This window comes from Pseudoliparis swirei, chromosome 15 (assembly GCF_029220125.1).
Source record: "Pseudoliparis swirei isolate HS2019 ecotype Mariana Trench chromosome 15, NWPU_hadal_v1, whole genome shotgun sequence".
Lineage (NCBI taxonomy): Eukaryota > Metazoa > Chordata > Actinopteri > Perciformes > Liparidae > Pseudoliparis > Pseudoliparis swirei.
Genome location: NC_079402.1, coordinates 14895117 through 14916586, shown reverse-complemented (window position 1 = coordinate 14916586; position 21470 = coordinate 14895117). Strand labels below are relative to the sequence as shown.

The window sequence follows — 21470 nt, the reverse complement described above, 5'->3', positions numbered from 1 at the left end:
CTTATACACACATCTACTTATTAGATTTACTTACTAATGTTTGTGTAACCAAGTTCATCCACAATCGCTGATTTCACAACATAAAAGTAAAATAAAAATCTTACTTTGATTGTTTAAAAAAAATTCAGAATGCATTTACTACTACAATTCAATTTCGAGATTCCGTGCATTTCTTTTACCCCCCAAGAATATAAGCTCTGCGAGGATATGCACACAGCGTGCACTTCCAAAAAAAACAAAAAAAAGGACACGTGCTTCTCCGCGTTTAATTGATTTGTTGTCCCGCGCTGTGAACACCAATGGATGCGTGCGCGCGAGGAGCCGAGAGTTGTCATTCTCACTACACCTGTGCTGCCGCCTCCTGGACGGACGCGACTCCTTCGCAAGCGACTGTACTAGAAGTAAACGGACAGCTTATGAGCCCCGCTCAAAGCGAGCGAACCACACACGGGGAGCGGGATGGCGAGGGTCGTACTGCCGCACCTCCGCGTCCTTCTCGCGGGGATCTTCCTGGCGTGGACCCTGACGGTCCGAGCGAACAGAGGGGCGACGGCGCCCAACCAAGAGCGGGACAAAGAGAGCGACGCGGAGGCGCTGTGTGAGGTGAAAGCCGTCACCGTCTCTACCCTGCCCGTGCTCCGGGAGAACGAGTTCAGCTTCACCGGCGGAGCCTCGGGGAGCGTGGCCGGTGGATGGGCTGCTGCCGGAGCAGGTGTTGGCGGAGGAGGAACTGGTGGTGGTGGAGGAGGAGGAGCAGCAGCAGGAGGGGGGGAATCCCGACTACTGTTATTCGTTAGAACAGATCTACCTGGACAAATTTCCGTAATGGATGATCTTGACAACACAGCTCTCCCTTACTTCACCCTGGGTAAGAACTACTGTGCTACTGTGTTTCACCTCCGCCGTGAGAACCGGACCACCTCGCTGCACGCTTGTGCACACTGGTGGGCTGTGTTCACCCTGAGCTCCATTCCCAAAACACGCACACGCGCACACGCACATGTACTCCCTGGCGTTTGGTCACCTGTCCTGTTTAATAATAATAATCATTTATTTTTTATAGCGCTTCTCAAGTCACCCGAAGTCCATTGCGTTGTTTGGTTTCAGTGGAAACTATATTGTTGTCTGTATAGGCGGCATGATGTGCAACCAATCCTCCTGGTTTAATCCTGCCCCCCCCCCCCCCCTTTCCCTGTTGTTGCCTAAACTACTCATGCCTCCGAATGGGGATACAAAATGAGTACCACTCATGTTCAAATGGCACTCTTTATTTCCTTCCTCTCTTTCTCTCTGGCTTTCCTATTTTGTGGTTGAATGTGATTATGACTTTGGATTTCATGCATGCCCTAAGTGTGTTGCCCCAATCAAGGAAGGCAATTTGGTGCTGCAAATATGCATGAAATTGGCATTTTATTCTCACTTGAGCACGTCGTTCTTAGAACACATGCAGTGCTGGGCGCTTTTAACGAGAGTTTACATCTCTTCCGATTTGGCCATGGCAGGTTTAAGGAAACCTACACATCCCCTTTTCGTGCAGGGCTTAGTCACAGATAACTGATTGGATCGAACACTGGACTTTGACAGGTCATCTAAAAGTTTTCTGTGAAAGCTTTTGATTTTAAAAATGGTCCTGGCACTAGCGTCCCTAATTTGAAAATCATGGAGGACATATCGCGTGAAAGTATTTCTGCCTCGCACAAACCAAAGAAAAATGATATTTGCTGTGTGAGAGGAGCAGACTGTGCATGAAGGTACTTGCTTATCTTGCTTTCTCCATATTTTTCACTTATGTCACGAGAGAAAGTGGATGTTCTTATACTTTCCCCCTTTTTTGTTTTCATTTGTTAGAAGTGCACAGGGTGTAAAAACAGCACACAGTAATGTTTGTTAAATGCAATAAGCCACACGCCATGGACCATAATTGCAAATGCCTCGATGTTTTCCATTTCCCAATCCGTTCAGGGCAAGTGTATTGGCTCAGTGTAATAGAAAACCTGTTTTATGGCAAATACAAAGATGCACGCCTTGGTGGAGGTCATTGGTGCTGAGCAAATCCACGTCTCATTACTGAGGTTTTCAGAATCTGGCTTGTTATCTTGTTTCCCCCCTCGCTTCCCGGTCTCAGTTCCATTCTCTGGTCGAGGAGTGCAGAGTAAACTGGCTGCGCGAAGCAAAGGCGGGTAGGAAGGCTGGCGGGCGGGCGGGAGCATTAAGCTAGTAAATCACTTTCTATTCTCATTAAGGTCTGCTGTTGACTGGTGGAAAAGGCCTCTCTGTCCTCCGAGTCAGCCAGCTAGCACATGTGCTGCTTCGCCCTTCCACTGCATGACTGTGTGCTGTGGAGGGAGGAAGAGGAGGAGGAGGAGGAGGGAATTAATATGTTTTAAATGCAAGCATGTTCACTTATGCTGTTGACCACATTGTGAAACTGAATAAGAGGTCTAGTATAGTAGTATGCTCAATACATTAACATGTTGTTATCACAAAACTGACATCCATGAAAAAAGGAAAAAAACCATAGCATTCTGAACCCCCCCCCCCCCCCAGGAACAAACGGGTTTCTTTATGTGTTAATCAGGAAACCAAAATACTCTATATTTATTTCTGTATTGCAAGCTGTTGTAGAACCCCTTCTGAGCGATGTGAACGCCCTCCTCTTATTGTCGCTGTGCTCCTGGCATCGGAGTGCAAGGCAGAAGTTGACATTTTGGTGTCACCTGTGTTTAGCATGTGTTCAGAATTCAACAGCTGATGGCATCAGGTCACATGACAGCTTTCCTCTTGATGGCTTGAATTAGCGGTGCTGCTGGTGAACTGTTGTGCCCCGACATCCCGGAAATACACGGCGTTGTTTATCCAGGGGCACAAAATGAGCACATATAAATACATCGGCGGGGAATTTCATTCTACCTATTTTTTTATTTTCTTTCCTCCCGTTAATACAGTGAATTCTGGTGCTTCAGGGTACTACAAAAGCGTAAGGCTCATCAAATACACAGTCGGACACATGCATTATGTGGCCACGGGCATCGTCATTCATCCCTTTGTTCCTTTTATGTTTTAAACCCCACTAAACATGATGGAGTACTGTACAGTGTGCAGACTGTATTGCATTGAGGCAGCCGCCCACCAACTCTATTCTGTTCTTCTCATGTCTGTTCTGAAGCTTTCAGGAAGCTGTTAACATCAGTGCCTGTGGTAAAAAATACAACTAACAGCTCAAAGAACACAGCAAAATGCTGCTTCCAATAACGTGAGACGTATTTAAAGTCTACGGTACAATATTTTGAGTCTTGCGTTGGTGAACATTTGTATTGTCTCACTGACTGATTCCAGAGATGAAACGCAATAAAAAAAGTGCAGCCAGTGTCTCACTTAATGCACCTGACGTGTAAAGGTGCAAACGGGAGTGTTTTCTTTTGCATTAAATTCAAAATGCACTTCCTACTTTTCCAATCATGACACCAGAGATGTTTTAAAATGCACGGGCACGGATACCGGCTTGTGAGCCAAATGCCAACCGAACCACAATGAGCACAGCCTCGGTTCCGTCGCTTCGATTCTGTCCGACGTGCGATTGTTTTGCCGACAGGATCGTCGGAGGTTCTGGAAGGTGGGAAAAGGAGAGCGAGTCCCCTTCCCACTGTGGCCGCCTCAGCTTTGATTTATTACCTCGCGCGTCATGAAGAATGGATGAAGAGAAAGGGCAGTGAAGAGGAAACGCACAGGGCCCCTTCCCCCGCTTCTTGTTTACTTCTCTTTGTCATCTCTTCATGCGACGACGAAATAAAATCCTGCATTCAATAAACACACGGCACACATACCGATTCTTACTTTTGGTTTCCACATTTTTTTTGGGGCATGTGCTGATGTATTTTTTTTGTTTGGGTGTATTTTAATATACACAAATATGTTTTGAGTTTAAACCACATTCAAGGGCTTAAGTGTTCTAACTTTTTCGGCATCAGAGCTTCTCCTCCCAGTATCATCACACTCTCCTTCCCCACCACGTTTTCACTTTAAATAATGGACGTTAATGGCAGCTGCAGTTGTTCCGTCGTTCAACTTCATCGAATCAGATATTCTAGGGAGAGATGCTTCCACTGTTTGTCACACGAAACCATTTTCTCTGCTCTTTTTAAGCGACGTGGGACCGGATGGAGATCGATATGTTTCGCAACATGGCTGACTCTGTAAACACCTCATTAGGAGTTCACCTTTTGAAAATCCTTCAGGCACTTAACTCGGGAGCAAACATCTCCCCTGTCCTTTATCGTTTCCATCCATTGAATTGGAGAAAATCGTTACACCTTTTAATTTCCCACCACATCTTCGTCTCTTTGTTTATCTTCTGGCTTTTCAATCGGCCTTTTCCGTCTCTCTTCGTCTCCCCTCTCTGTCTGGCTGCACCTCCTCGAAGCAGGAGTTGCAGCAAACCCTGCTTCCTCTGAAAGGGGAGATAAGATGAGAGATTGAAAGCAACAGTGATGGGGGGGGGGAGACCACTCTGCTTCCTGTGGCACAGAACGTGGACACACAGCACTACATCTCAATCTTGTGTCGGGGGTTAAGCTCAGCAGTGCAGGACAAGCATTGACGAGGGTGGTAAAGGTCAACAAGAGAGATGGGAGTTATTACACTTGTGTGGCGCTGACATGGAGGGGTGCTTGTGACAAGATTTGCAGTTTAATCGCGGCACTTAATTCTCCGCTGTTTTTGAATGGAGTGTCGTTGGGAATGCCGCAATCAAGCGCATCCAACTGATATACCGAGGGTGTAAAGAGACGAGAGAGAATGGGATCCGTGGTGGAGCTTGTGCTGGCCATCAAATGGTCTATTTGTCATCATTTGACCTGCTGTAATAAACCTATAGGAGCTTGTCTTTTTTGAAGATGAATGCTCTACTCCAGTTTAATTTGTGGTGGGAGCTCTGTTCCTACCCACACGGTGTACTTGTAATTCCCTACCCTAGTGTTGTCAGTCTCTTGGTTGGCGCTTATACAGCAAAATGGCAGTTTTGACACAAAGGAAGCTGCATTTAGCTTTGATCATTGCACAGTGTGCCGGCTGGTCTGCTCTCACCTGCTGGGATTCAGAAGAGTCACGCATGAGGTTGGCTGCAATATCGTGTGATTTCCAGATATGTCCATTTTTGTTTAACAATTTGTTGAGAAGAAGAAGGTGCGAGTAGGGTCTTCTTCCACTGGCATTTTTTTTATTACAGTAGATGTTCGGCCAGGGTCCATTAGTATTTTAGTGTAAGTGTGCATTGAGAATCTATATTGTTATACCTCAAACCATGTGTAGATATGGTGATGTGGCAATGAAATGGTGATTTGGTCATTTTACAGTCTATACAGCTGCTGCCAATTTTTTATTTTTTTAAAAGAATTCATTGTGATGTACCACTGCTTATAATGTGTTACACTCACAGGTGTGAATAATGGATGAGTCTGGGTGTTAAACAAAGTGAGAGTGTTGTGTTACAGTGGTGAATACAAAAGGCAGCTGCAACATTGTATGGAAGCTTTGGCCAAGGAGACACACGATGTGTGAGAATGGAGAGGGAACACCAACAAAGTGTCTCGGAAAGGTGTTGGGCCACAATGAGCCACCAGAACATCCTCAGGATATGAAACTGGAGCGATAAACATCATTCTCCCAGAAGATATCTTTTTTCTTCTTCCGTGTCTTGACAACGATGATGGTGGTGGAGAGTGCTGTTGAACACATTGAACACTAAAAAAAACCCCATAGGTAGTAAAATGAGTTGAGATCGTGACGTGTGAAGGCAATAGCGTTGGCTTTTTCATACTCACGTTGGCCTCTCCAGTATATGGAAGCATCATTTGAAATTTTGCCTTGATTTGATTCAGGTATTTCTTTCAATTTTTTGATATGCAGTGTAATTGTGTTTCTTTCTTTATTTTCATTCAAGGAAGTATCCAAACAATGTATTGCTAACTCTGGAAATGGAAATCAGGCTTGTGCACACAGTTTTATAATGTATAAGACTTTAAAACAACTGATCCACATGCAAGTTTGATGCAAGGTGTGATTAAATAGTTTGTATGAATACAGATTTTGGACTGTGGGCATCTACAGTTTTTGTCTGGCCCCTAAAGGCATGGGACAATATGAACATTTTAAGTTACGTACACTTCCTTTCATTGGAAACAACAATCTAACAATCTTTAATAAACTAATCATAAATCACAAGATCCTGTTGTTGTGACATTGTGTCTGTCTGCACGATAAATCAGGCGCTATTCTTCTACCCAGACAGCTTCTTCAAGTCACTCGTGGTGATATTTACAATGATCCACAACTTGGTGAGGATTTTGTCCTTTTTTGGTTTCGCAATCCACCACGAGGAACTCCTATATCATCCCATCCCTTTATACAGTCGAGATGAATAAAGGTTGTATTACCTCTAGAGATGCACCGATCAGGTTTTTTGGTGCCGATCACCGATCACTGAAATCAGTATCTGCCGATCAGATAATACTGATCACCGATCACGGTGTCGATTGAAGCATTCTATTTATTGTGTAGCATTATTGCCTAGGACTATGAGGAAATACATACATAAAGCACCTCAAACATTAAAGAAATTACCGATTTCTTTAAACATTTAGGACTTTTAATTTGATTTTTTTTAAATTGCGACAGTAAATATGTTTGATTGCCAGGCTAGGGGAAGTCAGGGATGTCCTGAACACATCTGCATCAGTCGTTGCCTGGGACTCTGAGGGAAAACATATCTAGAGTGCCTCAAACATTTAAAAAATGACTTCTTTAACCATTTAGGACTTTTACTTTGAAAAATGTCGTAATTGATAGATTCAAATTGTTTGATTGCTATTGTAGGGGATTTCAGATATGTATGGAACACATCTGCATTATTCATTTCCTGGAACTCTTGGGGAAATCTATATACAGGACTTTTTTTAACATACAAAAGTCAGACTTATTTTTATAAACTCTTCCTTGGTACAGTATTTTTTTAAAAATGTGAGCATAATTTAACCGTTTTGAGAACGCCGATCAAAACCGATAATGGGAATATCGGCCGATATGGATCGGCGCCGATCAGATCGGTGCATCCCTGATTACCTCACACAACGGTAAACTCATTTGACTGTCAGAGAGTGAAGAATCAAGCTCATGTAGCTGAACGGTGCCAGTGATGGCATGGGAAGGCTGGATGAATATGGGAAGGATGGATGAATATGGGAAGGATGGATGAATATGGTCTGCGTACCATGCTGGTTGCTTTCCTTTGCTGGAACTGTAATTCATAAAGCCTTGTGGTGGAATTAGACAGCTTTGATGTCAAGATAACCATTTGATCATTAACATTGCTAACGGGGGTATGTGTTTTAAATGTTTTTATTTGACAGAATGAATAAAGAAGTTTATGTAAATGCACTAATGAATGCACATGCTTCTCACCCTGATTTATGCAAAGCAACAACATGCACAATTGATGATACATGTTCCCCCTATTTCATTAATTGGCAAAGAAGATCAAAGATAATGTTTGGCAAATGAGGGGATGGGAGATTTCATTAATTTGTGTTTAATAAGTTGGCTATGATGTATTGTTTTGAGGTGGTTTATCATTGCAGGATAAATAAAGAAATGAGTAAATCCTGTGTTTACACTTCCTCATGCATAAACATGAGGTGTGGCTTTCTTTTACTTATGAATCAAACAAATACGAGTGTCTGCATCTACGTTTTAAATGTGGAAGTGCCATGAAATGTAACGGCTGAATTTGATATGAGGACATTTAACCTGAGCATACAGGTTATAGAACACACATACAGTAAACCGTGTGTAGTGACTACTGTTGCCACCCTTTAGCGTAGGTTTACGACAGCCCAGTGACTAGTCACCTGTACTCATGTCTACTTTCATGTAAACCCACACCAGCAGCAGGCATTTAATTAGACATTAGCTTCAATTTGTTCTCAATCTATGTGCCTGTAAAATTTCAATTGTGATTCTCTGTCTTTTGCATTGTCTACTGCGTTGTTTCATGGTGTTGTACCGCTATGAGTCAAAACCAACTTATCTCGATATGTAAAGCCGGACTGAGAACACCCTGGGTGGTGGATCAAAGAAAAGAGCATGTTGCTAGTGGATACCTAAACGATTCATGAACTTTCTGCTTGTGTCGTGTAAAGGAGATTTCTAGTCGGTGCACCGAATGCATAATGTGACACTGATTTATAAAAGCAATTCCATTTAGTTGCTCCTTTAGCTCCTCAGTTGTGTCCTGCGCCACAGAATGGAATGCCCCGTGTGTCGAAGGCCGTGTAATGTATTGGCTCTTCGGAAAATAAGTTTGACAATGCGAGCCAGACATTTGCGGCTCTGAAAAATCCATATGTAGTTGCATATGTAGACACTGAGTATTTTATGAAGCTCAATCGTACTTTGCACATCATCATCTTTGGGCAATTGCATCAAACGACCTAAGTATACTGCAAGAGGAACATGCATAACCTGCTAAGTTTTGGTTTGATTTAATTAACAAGTGACTACCACAACGCCAAATTAAGCCAGGGCCATAATAGCCACTTCTTATTCCCCGACTTCGACGCAATTTCTTGGACCACACCCATCTGTGAATTCCTACCTACATTCTGAGCTCAACTACACACCTTTTAGCTTCCACGTCTGCATCTTGCATAGTTGTCACGCTATATCACGCTGGGAAAACCTGTCCACAGACAGAAAGACAGACATCGAAGCACCTGGCAAAGTACTCCAAACTGCCGCTGTGGCCGTTCTCGTTACCGCGAGTGTCTCCAGGGCAACATTCTGCCATGATGAGCCAGCGTGGAAACACGACCTGCCACACGCTGTCGCAGCTTGTAAAGAGGGGAAACCGAGGGGCTGGTTTCCATTAAAGGTTTGACCGGGTAAAGGCACGTTGAATCCAACAAAGATGAAATCGGTAGAGATGCACCGATCAGGTTTTTGGTGCCGATCACTGAAATCAGTATCTGCCGATCACCGATCACTGAAATCAGTACCTGCCGATCCGATATCACGGTGTCGATTGAAGCATTCTATTTATTGTGTAGCATTATTGCCTAGGACTATGAGGAAATACATATATAAAGCAACTCAAACATTCAAGAAATTACCGATTTCTTTAAACATTTAGGACTTTTACTTTGAAAAATGTCCTAATTGATACATTAAAATTGTTTGATTGCTATTGTAGGGGATTTCAGATATGTATGGAACACATCTGCATCATTCATTTCCTGGAACTCTTGGGGAAATCTATTTACAGGACTTTTTTTAACATACAAAAGTCAGACTTATTTTTATAAACTCTTCCTTGGTACAGTAAAAATGTTTTAATGTTGGCATAATTTAAGCTAAATCTCAGAAACGATCTATAAAGATCCAAAATCAGTTCATTGTTTACTTTTATATGTTCGTGTATGATTTGTCGACATCTTATTTTGAAAAACGGATGTTGTTCCACGTGGTTCTTGCCGCTAACTTTGCAAAACCGGATGTTGTCACTTAAATCCTTCCGCTAACTTTATCAAAACCCTCGCGCGCTCCCGATCGAATGCGTTTACCGTGAGCATGTCTGAGTTGACCCAGAGATTCAACTCGGGGGACGGAGACGCTGCTCGGTGCGTGAGGATCCCCTCTGACCTCTCGCTCTGCGGCCCTCGCCGGGCGCATCGTCTCCGTTGTGGTGCGCGGTGATTGCAACGTCTGATAGTTATCGCAGATGTTACGTCATCTGATCGGCCGTTTTGAGAACGCCGATCAAAACCGATAATGGGAATATCGGCCGGTATGGATCGGCGCCGATCAGATCGGTGCATCCCTAGAAATCAGGGTTTTCATCAAAGTTCAAAATCGATTCAACAAATGGATTTCATTTGAATTCACACCAACCGGCAAAAAAAGGGAGCAGTGCTTGAAAAGGATGAATGAACACCGTTTCTATCATTCTGCAAAGGGATTTGATTGGATTCTTGAGTTCATGGTGAGTCTAGCAATCTGAAAGAAAATGTTCTTCACTGCTTCTCTCCGAATCCGATGATTTATTTCTCCTGGCATTTCACTATTAAAGTTGGGCATATTGATATCCATGTGTGATCCGCATTTTAAAATATAAATGCTAAATATATATTTATATATATATATCATGATGCATTTGCTGGTATTATTTAGTTTATATCATTCACTTGACTGGTATTTGTTTGACTCTCAATTTCAGCTGGTGATGTTGGAAATACAACATACAAATTGAAAGTTTATTAAATATATATCAAGCAAAGTAACGTATTTTATCATTACAGGTGGTTAGCAAAACCTTGCTATTAATGGAAACCAATGCTAAAACTAGGGCTGCAACAACGAATCGATAAAAATCAATTATTAAAATAGTTGGCAACGAATTCCATTATCGATTCGTTGTGTAGCGCGATTATTACGGCGCTCAATAAGTCGCAGAGTATAAAAAAAGTTGAGTTGAGAAACCGGAGCGGAGGGAGAGGAGAGACGGAACGCTGCGTTGTGAGAGCCAATCAGCGCTGAGCTACTCCGCTGTTGAAGAATCTAATTGGCTGCTGCTGCTCTCGTGGAGCTGGATGCGGAAGTCATTCACGTAGTCGGAGTGACATTCACGGAGCTGTGTGCGCCTACGGGTGACGTTATGAACCCAGCTACCAGGGCGTTACATGCTACGACATGTGTGGCATTTCCACAAGAATTATAATGTAGAAAAAGTGGTTATTTATTCCGTGGCGGATGGCTGAAAATATTTTTCCATGGAGAAAGGCAACGGAGATAAGCCACGCCCCCTCACCGTATGAGGCGTTTAACCTATAAATAGCCAATTTAGGAGAGTAAACCGCTGTCAGTCTGTTTGTGACGGGTTCATACACATGCTGACCAGTGAACAGGGTTCATACACATGCTGACCAGTGAACAGGGTTCATACACAAGCTGACCAGTGGATCTCCAGGACCTTTCCATGACTTTAAAACAAATTTCCATGCTTAAACATTTAGTGAAAACTCTGTGTATACATGAACAAGTGAGAAGATGTAGTATTTAAAATAACAATGAGAATTCCAAAGCATACCGTATATATTCGTGTAAATTAACATTTGAATAAAACACATTTGCATTACTTTTCCAAACATTTTGGGATTTTATTTTTTTCAATTACGTTTCTAGGCCTGGAAATAGCCATTTAAAAATTCCATGACTTTTCCAGGTTTTCCATGACCGTACGAACCCTGTTTTAAATAAAGGGTTGAAAATGACAGTTTTTTTGTTTTTTTATCCGATTAATCGAAAAAATAATCAACAGATTAATCGATTATCAAAATAATCGTTAGTTGAAGCCCTAGCTAAAACGTTGGTTTAATTTGTGTGTGTGTGTGTGTGTGTGCGCGCTGTTACAAGTGAAGGTATTTTCCATTCCTACAGTTGGCCAGTACTTAATAAGAGGACGCCACCGCTAACTGCTCTGCTAAATAGCCTTTTTTCAGTTGTTCTTGTTTGAAAGGTAGTTTTGGACCAAAGTGTGATTTTGATAAACCCGATGACATGAATGAACACATTGGTTGAGTCTGCCCCTGGCTCTCTAACCTAAATAAAACATGAGCAGAGAGCAGATGGAGTAATTGCGTGTATGTGCTCATATTTCAGATTCCTATATATTTGGAAGCTGCAGTTTTGCTTCCTCCTCATGTGAGAGTTATCTGGATGCAGGTGGAATTTCCTTTGCCTGGCCACTGCTCTTACGTGCGAGCGCGTTCTGACTTATCATGTGCGCGTTGTAATGGAAATGCTGCGCGCCTACACCTGCTGATCCCCAACCAGTCGGCGGCAGATTGCTGTCTGCCAACGCTCAATGTGTGACACGCAAGAAAAGCAGCTTTTGACGAATGGAAGTGCTGCTTACCCCATAGAGTCCTAAATAAAGCTGCTCAGTTGTTTTCTCTTGAACGTGTCTTTTTATGCAATTTCATGCTATTTTCATGAATAATTACTTGAGTGCAATTCCGTCGGTCTCTGTACAAAGCATTTATTTTCAAAGTCCTTTTTCCCTTTGGGATCCACTTCTTACCAATAACACACATGGCAACAACGATCAATTCAATCTTTAAAAGGATTACAATGAATAATGTCCAATAGAAAACAGTTCTTTTTTTATAAATAGCTATTTTACCCCTTTTTATTAAGCAGCGATTTGTTTTCCACTTACACATTCATCTTTTTGTGGGTGACTTTGATGACACAAAGTGTCCTTCTTGCTCAAGGAAATGTGTATTGTTTCAACTTATATTTATTCATTGAGGCAGTCCATCCTCTGGCAATCTCTAAAATACACAACCACACCACTCTGCCACGCTCAAGACCAGTGAGGAGTCGGATGGAAGTGAGGCTGGGCATCAAACGGCCAGTACGCTTCACCCAGAACCTGCCTCACCGGAATTCACTTGCACTCCCCCCCCCCCCACCCACCCCCCCACCCTGGCTTCAAACAGACCGGATGGCCTGTAAATGTCCTCCTCCTGGTTGACAGGCTTGGTTTCCAGATCACAGGCAGGATGAATTTTCTCTCTCTCTCTCTCTCTCTCTCTCTCGTGTCCTTGCTTCCTTCGTGTCCTTGCTACATTCGTGCACAATCTATTTTGACCAATCTGCTTTTATTCTGGACTTCTAAGACTATTTTCACAGAAGATGAGCGTGGCTCGTTTTTTATGGGACCAATAATGCATATGTGTATTAGTTCATAATTACCGTGGGGATGAAGTTAAATAGTCTCCAATAACCTAGTTAATGGAATTATTTAAATTACATACGGGTCTTATTTTGCAAACATGACGAGCAGTGTGTGTGTGTTTCATAGAGGAAACAGAAAGGCATTGTTCACTGTAAGCTGGTCACAATGATGTTTAAGACCCATCAAATGTGTTTCCCACCAGAATTTGCGCTGCACCTTGGAAATGTGCCCGCTCTGCACGGCGCTCTATCATCATACCCCGTGGTTCCTCCCAAAGATTTTAAATCTTGTATCTATGCTGGTTTGTTTGTACCTATTTGCATTCCCTCCAAGCGGTACAATGTGAGATTTCCTGGCAGATAAAGAATGTGCGCCATTAATCTCCCCTCGACTCATGGGTTTCCTCCCACAATTTCTCTTGCACATCTGTCCACATTCCTGCTGGAGTTGGCTTCATCTGCACAGGGACACATGCTCCAACTCTTCACTTTTCCAGTTGTCAGTCTTGATAATATGGGTCCATTGATTTCAGACACAACTAAGTGGATTGCGGCACCTCGGGAATAGTGGATTAAGTTGTGATGTACCATTGGTGGTTTGTTATAGATAAAGGCAGTATTGTGTATATGTTTGACAAAGGAGCTTATTATTTGAGATCTATGATGCATATAAATATATATATAATATATCTCATCAGCTTGTTCGGGGTCCGCCCCAGGGCCTCCTACCAGTGCGGCGTGCTAATAAAACAAGAAGCACCCAGGAGGTCTCCTGCTCCACCTCAACTGCCCCCCTTTGATGGAGAAGAGCTTTACTCTGAGCTCCCTTCAGATATCTGAGGTCTTCACCCTCTCGCTAAGGCTGAGCCCAGCCACCCTATGAAGGAAACTCACTTATGAACCAGACCGGGATGATTAACTCTCTTCAAACCCAGAGGGAGCAATCCAGCATTTTAGAGAGTATATAACCAAAGCCTCGTACATACGATGAATACTAACTGTGTGTATGTATAATATATCGTATGTATAATACAATGACAATAATAACATCTGCTTGAAATTTACTTTTTTTTGGTCATTGTTTTAAATTGTACATTTCTCAGTTTCAAAAACCACAGTCCTGCATGGCTAATTAACTGAGTTACAACTGAGTTACATTATGATACATTTAAACTCTATTCATTAAATATTAGCATTGGGAAAAGGTAAATGAGAACATGATGTATTCAAATGTAAAATGTAGCTTTTGTCTTGAGGTGGATCATCAGAGGTTAGTAATAGTTTCGCAGAAACAGTATTCCAATTGTAATAAAGGAGTGTATGTTGAAGTATGGGATATTTTTATTTTGTTGTAAATTATGACCAAAACAAAGTCACTGGTATTGGTAATGACTACTAAATGGCTGGTAGTCCACACACCTACTCTTCTTTAATATACATATGCCTGACTTCCATTTTGTGCAATTTATTCAATTCTAACAACGCTGTCCATTCTTTCATACAGCATCAGTGCAACTGAATCGTGGTGTTTTCAGCACCTTTGCATACGCCTGAGGGGAAATCAGCACTTTGCCTTAGAATAGAATAGAATAGAATCAGCTTTAATGGCCATGTAGGTTTGCACATACATGGAATTTGACTCCGGTTACACTTTGCTCTTCCGTACTTATACACACACACAATATACAATAAGCGGGATAAATATAAAAAAGACATTATAGACAGTAGTCAAAAAGTGCAGATAGTGCAGATGGAAGAGTCTGATTAATTGTTCATCATGGTGACGGCCAGTGGAAAGAAGCTATTTCTGTGTCTGGTGGTTTTGGCGTACAGTGCTCTGTAGCGCCTACCAGAGGGCAGGAGTTGAAACAGCTTGTGTCCAGGGTGTGAAGGGTCTGCAGTGATCTTTCCTGCCCGCTTCCTGACTCTGGCGGTGTACAAGTCCAGAATGGAGGGGAGGCTGGAACCAATGGTTCTTTCTGCAGACCTGACGATCCGCTGTAGTCTGACTCTGTCCTGTTTGGTGGCCGATCCAAACCACACAGTGATGGAAGAGCAGAGGACAGACTGGATGATGGCGGAGTAAAAAAGGATCAGCAGCTCCTGAGGCAGGTTGAACTTCCTGAGCTGGCGCAGAAAGTACAGCCTCTGCTGGGCCTTTTGCGGATGGTGTTAATGTTGGAGGCCCACTTCAGGTCCCGGGAGATTGTGGATCCCAGAAACTTGAAGGTCTCCACCGCAGGAACAGTGCTATTTTGAATGGTGAGCGGGGATAGTGTTGGGGGGCTCCTCCTGAAGTCCACTGTCATCTCCACAGTCTTGAGCTTGTTCAGCTCCAGGTGGTTCTGTCCACACCAGAGGACCAGCCGTTCAACCTCCCGTCTGTACGCAGACTCGTCACCGTTCCTGATGAGGCCGATGACCGTTGTGTCGTCTGCGAACTTCAAGAGCTTAACAGACGGGTCCTCTGAGGTGCAGTCGTTGGTGTAGAGGGAGAAGAGCAGTGGAGAGCACACATCCCTGGGGGGCGCCAGTGCTTATGGTCCGGGTGCTGGATGTGGTTTTCCCAGCCTCACCTGCTGCGTCCTGTCTGTCAGGAAGTTTGTGATCCACCGGCAGGTGAGGGCTGGCACGCGAGCTGGGAGAGTTTGGGTTGTAGAACCTCCGGGATGATCGTGTTGAATGCAGAGCTGAAGTCCACAAACAGAACCCTTGCATATGTCCCTGGGGAGTCGAGGTGTTGCAGTAAATGGTGCAGTCCCATATTTATTGCGTCATCCACCGACCTGTTTGCACGGTAGGCAAACTGCAGGGGGTCCAGCAGGAGGCCTGAGACGTCCTTCAGGTGGGTCAACACCAGCCTCTCAAAGGACTTCATGACCACAGACGTCAGGGCGATGGGTCTGTAGTCATTTAATCCTGTGATGGAGGATTTCTTGGGCACCGGGATGATCAAGGAGCGCTTGAAGCAGGAAGGGACTTCGCACAGCTCCAGTGATCGGTTGAAGATCTCCGTGAAGATGGGGGACAGCTCGTCAGCACAGACTTTCAGGCAGGAGGGGGACACGCCGTCTGGGCCCGGAGCCTTACATAGTGCTTATACACAGGAAGCTCATTGGTATGTCATGGTTGTATCCTCTTCACCTCTTTTCAGAGACACAGCACACAGCATTTTTTTCAGGTATTTTCGTCTGGCTCTGGATTAGCTCTGATCTAACAGCAATTACCCTTGGAAGTCGAACACGGCATAGCACGCTCTCCTGAGGTCACCGGCGGGTGATGTGTCTTCAGACAGGTTAAAGGGATAGTTTGGATGTTTTGAGGTGGTGTTGTGTGAGGTACTTATCCGTAATCGGTGTATAACCTGCAATATATGACGGGTGGCACGTCCCCAGTTTGGAGTTGCCACACTGAGCAAAGCAATATACAGCTGTGGGTGGAGGGGGGAAGCAACACCGGTATTTGTGCCACCTTTAATGAAAGACCCACCTAAATACATATATTTCAGTTGATATGTACGCTATATTTAGAATATTTCCTCTGGTTTACAGATGGTGTTATTGTGTGACTGAATGTGAACTCCTTTGCTGGTTAAGACAGCAGTTTTATTTTAATAGGGTCGAGTGGCTTTTGAAAATCCCAGATACTGGCTTTAGTTTCCAAAGGAAACCTCGAGCTGTATGGCTCTCTCCCGGTAAGGTAGACCAGAAAATACATTCACACAGCGTACACGTCGACTGAAGCTGATGTATCAATATGGGCCTTGCTTTAAGGAGGCAGTAATACTTTTCCCCTTCCACAGCTCTGCTGCTTTCCTGTTCCACAGCTGTGCTTTGCTTTGATCTATGTGATAACTCCAGTATGCTTATCTAAACTAGGAACATGCGGCACATCATCTACTGCGCGTTGTACACTTACTACGGATAATAATATCATAAAACTCCACTTCCCAATAAACAAACTACCCCTTTTTATGAGAATTGTCAGGGTGAGCAATAGGCACATGAGGATTTGCAACAGAAGGTTCATATTTTAAGGATCGTCCATCATTATCATTTTATTGCGAGAAGTTTGTCGAGCTTTACAAAAGAAACCGGGTTGGATTTAAACTCTATGCACAAATACCATTTAAGTAATGCAGACATGTATAGACACAGTGGTGATAAAACAAATGTTGATAGCTGACACAAATAGGATTATAGACATATCCTCGCACTGCATTGAGAGAATGAACAACTCATACCTGATGTTAATGTTGATGTCACCTATTCCAAACAAATGAATCACACATCAGGCAAACGGGGAGAAAGCATTGAAGCCGGCTAACGTGATAGCAGCAGTTCAGGGGAAGGAAGATGTCCGTGCCGCTCCTTTTCTGGAGGTGCAGAAAAACTGGTTCACACGTTTGTTACTTCTAGACTAGATTACTGCAACTCCTTATTATCAGGCTGCTCTAATAAATCTCATACATCCCTCCAGTTAATCCAGAATGCTGCAGCTTGTGGACTCAATACAAATAAGAACATAGGCGTGAATTTCTATTGAAATAACAACTTTTTAATTGAACCAGATTGCTCCATCAGACGAAAAACTAATATGTTTTCAATACATTTACATATACAGTTCTGTGTTTAAAAAAACCTAATATTTGGGAATAAATAGCTTATTTTAGCTGCAATTAACCTGTTTTGCACTGAAGATCTTTTTTATAATAACAATAAAGTTCAACCTGTGAAAAACTAAACAAAACAAGTTCAAATTGCCAAGAATCTCGGCCGTCATGCACGTGCAGCGTACCTGTAACGCTTCCGTAAACATTTACACTAAAGTACAGGAATTTCGCTCATTATTTATTAATTACTTAGTTTTATATCCGTGTACTTTGTAATATCTGAAGTTCTCAATAAAAGGTCTTTGAAATAAACAAAATCTGCATTTCCTCTCGCGCTCCACCTGTTATGCCTTGGCGCCCCACAGTTTGAGAACCACTGCATTAGCCCAACAGGGTGATCACTGTTCCGTAACATGCCAGCAATCAGGACAAATGCACTATTAACTCTGTAATGAGACAGCTCAACAAACAGAATTAATGAGATCATTCAAAACGGCACTCTCCAGCAATCAACGCTTAGTTAGGCTTGTTACGATGTCAGAATCCGAGAGAATACTCGGCCTCATCTGTGTGAAGTGAAGACACAATTGTGATGGGCAACTTTGTGATACACATTGTAGAACTACACATGTATAAATTCTATCTAGCATTTGGAAATCAGTGGTACGGTGGCGCTTATTTTAATGAATCTCACTCCCTTAACAACCTTATCAGGGATGTTAATTATTTAAGAGCCTCTTTGCTGATTTTCAACTTGAACCCTATTGCTCCAATGTTGGGAGGAGCACATGAATGAACTGACAATATACCCACTACATTCAGCATATCAAGTGCTCGCCACCACCGCCTACCTCTCTGTACAATATGTGATTATTCGCTTTAGTTTTTACTGTCAGGGTTGTGACTTGCTTCCACAAGGGACAGGTGTCTTTGCTGTTGGGACTGTGAAGAATATGAGCGCTGACATGATGCAGACCAGTGTGGGTATTTTACCTGTCCACCTGGAGAAAATCTCTGTACTGCTGATAAGTCACTGTCAATACATCCACTTCCTCCGACAATGATTGAGTAATAACACAAGGCTATTTAAAAAGGAAAAAAATCTTTATATATTTTGAATAACTACAAAATACAATAATGTATCCCTCAGCAATTAACATAATCACTAAACACTGATAGATTCAAATTAAACTTATAATATTAGGTATTAAAAGGACTGCATCTCATGTCAAGTTGATGTACATATCAAGCTATAAATCAGTAATCAGGATCTGTATTTAACCTCTGCCAGCCAACATTTCTGTTAAGATTTAAAATTAATGAAAAAAATGTGATTAATATATATGATAAATGTGAGATAAGTCATAGTTTGATTTAGTATCACACTCCACTTTTAACAGAAGTCAACGGTATGACTAAGTACTCAATTATAAGTTACGGTGACAATAGTTGGTAATAAAATATTTGCAGTCTTTTTCACACTTAAAAACCAAAAACTTGATGTTATTTAGATTATATGTACCGTATTTTTTGCACTATAGGGCGCACTAGATTATAAGGCGCACTGTCATTGAATGGTCTATTTTCGATCTTTTTTCATATATAAAGCGCACCGGACTATAAGGCGCATTAAGCGGAAAAAAACCAGTCAGATAAGTCAGTCGATCAAACTTTATTAAACGCGTTCACAATAACTACCAACCTTATTCAGTTGTATTTTGGGATCCTTATACACACACTGTAATATTATGGTGAAGCACAGTATTGTAACGGACTGAGGGAAATGTTATGTCCGGATGTAAGTGAACGTCTCACGAGCTGGTAGCTGTGAGGCGTGTCTGTGATTGGACAGCGAGTGATGTTGTGTGTGTGTTGTTGTGTTCCGCGGGTTCGGAGCGGAGCTATGACCCGGAGCAGACGTGAAGCTGGTTTTGAGGTTTCACGGCGGTTTGTTGTCGCTTTTGGCGTAGGCTACGGCCAACAGTAGCTTGTTCTATGTTCCTTGAATAAACACCCTATAAGCCATCTACGTCTCGTAGCGTTCCTGACCCAGGGTCGCTACAGTATGTATTACTCATGACGCTCCTGGCTACGGTAGCCGTAATGCTGCAAGCGGTGCGGCTTTGTAGTTTACCAAAGTCGTACTAAAACATTTTGACTTAGCGCCGTGAGCGCCTTGTACCACACAAAATCGCTTAGAGGTCAGTAAGCAAAACCAGAATTAATCCATATATACGGCGCTTCGGATTATAAGGCGCACTGTCGTTTTTTGAGAAAATTAAAGGCTTTTAAGTGCGCCCTATAGTGCAAAAAATACGGTACTCATTTATTTGGTATTTGTATCTCCATGTTTGTCTTTTTGGATGCTTTCAAAGCCAAATGATTCAACATTAATACCGACAAGCCAATGATGGATGCTTCCTGAGCACTTCCACTATTACATCCTCTGATCTAATGGGAATTTCCAGACTGACTATTATGATGAAGTAGGCAAATGATTGTCAGGATGTTGCCACTCATCAGTCATATTAATTGCATTTATGTGTCATTATTACAGTCTCCTAATGGATGGCGTCTTGCATGCTGGCTATCTTCTCCTTAACCGAATTATGTTTGAGCCAATGTTTTTCTCTCCCAATGGAAACTGCAACTTTAGTGCTGTCTTTTCGGCTTCCTCCATGCAAAACATGTTACTTATAAATTAAATATGTGTTGCTTTTAATGCGACTTCTGGTGCTGCATGATGCTACGGCGGGGGGGGGGGGGGGTGCAGGTGACTTTTTCTTTGCTCCGCCCCGATGTGCGCACACAGACGGAGAGCCGAGAAGTGTTAACGCGACACTGAGAGACAGAAATGACATGCTGTTGTGTAGAGACGATCAATAACAGACAGCTTTTTAGTTTAATAAAAGAACAAAGACGTCTTTAAGAAAAGGGACCTTACATTTCTTCTGCTGTAATCTGGCGCGATAGAGACAATTACAGGGTGGTGGGCAGAGATTATATATATTTTTCAACTCAAAATGGTCTGGGAGCCATATGCCGTCACCGGAAGAGCAATAGGTTTCCGACCCCTGAGCTAATGCAAGGTCGGTAAATATAAAAACGATCATCTTCTTCTGATCCCAGGCATGCAGGTTGGACAGAAGCGAGTGGCGTTGACGTCACTCAGGTAACCGGGATCGTGCACTGGCCAGTGGTTCAGTCTTCACAGGGGCACTGTACAGATGAATGATGACTTTCATGGTGGGGAATTTTTCTCTCCCAATGGAAACTGCAACTTTCGTGCAGTCTGTTCTGCTGTCTCCATGCAAAATCTGTTCCTTCCTTTTCTCTAGTTAATGCTACCGGTCAATAGGTTTGCACAACCTGCTTAGTTTCCAAACTGTTGATTCAGTGACAGGGCACATGGCTTAAGATGGTCAACGTCTTATATAAAGGGATCAAAACAAACATCTGAGTGGACTGATTGCATATATTTATTTCCACTGCGGTGATTCCTCTAAGACTAAAGAGGGAAGCAGGGAGTTTGCATTTCACTCATTTTCGGTTCCACTGAGCACATAATGAGATACTCGCACACATTCACAAGTCTAATGATGAATTGATATGCAAGTCTGAGAGACAATATGGATGCGGAATTAATCTTCTCCTTCAATCTTTGCAGTAAATTCTCTTATCTGAATCTTGAACCATATGTAAAGGTATTTAATCGTCATACAGTGTGCACCTAGGCACTCACAGCTAACTAATTGTAATCACTCGGTATCCCATTGTATCATTTAAATTGTCTTCTTCATGGTGATATTGCACATATGGCACTGAGTGGCAGAAGCCATTTGATTAGTCTCAAGGCCATATCCTTGCTAAGGTCAGACCGATTCCTAATGATGTGTTGTGTGTTTTTATGGACTCTTCCCATGAGTATTGGATGGGCTCTAATAAGCTGTTACTGTGGCAGAGTCGCCCATTATAATATTTGGGGGCGGCTGTAGCTCAGTGGGGTAAGAGGGCCGTCCTGCAACCCCAAGGTTGTAGGTTCGATCCCGGCTCTCCCCATTAGTTGCAAGTC

General features: G+C 42.8%; 1 protein-coding gene across 1 annotated transcript in view; it reads left to right on the top strand.

The window, feature by feature from the left end:
* The first annotated feature begins 459 nt into the window (after positions 1-459).
* Positions 460-21470, top strand: part of LOC130205009 (astrotactin-2-like) — a 249438-nt gene continuing 228427 nt past the window's right edge. The window contains exon 1 of the mRNA XM_056432100.1: positions 460-868. Within this exon, the coding sequence (XP_056288075.1) occupies positions 460-868 (409 nt within the window). The remainder of the gene's footprint in view (positions 869-21470) is intronic.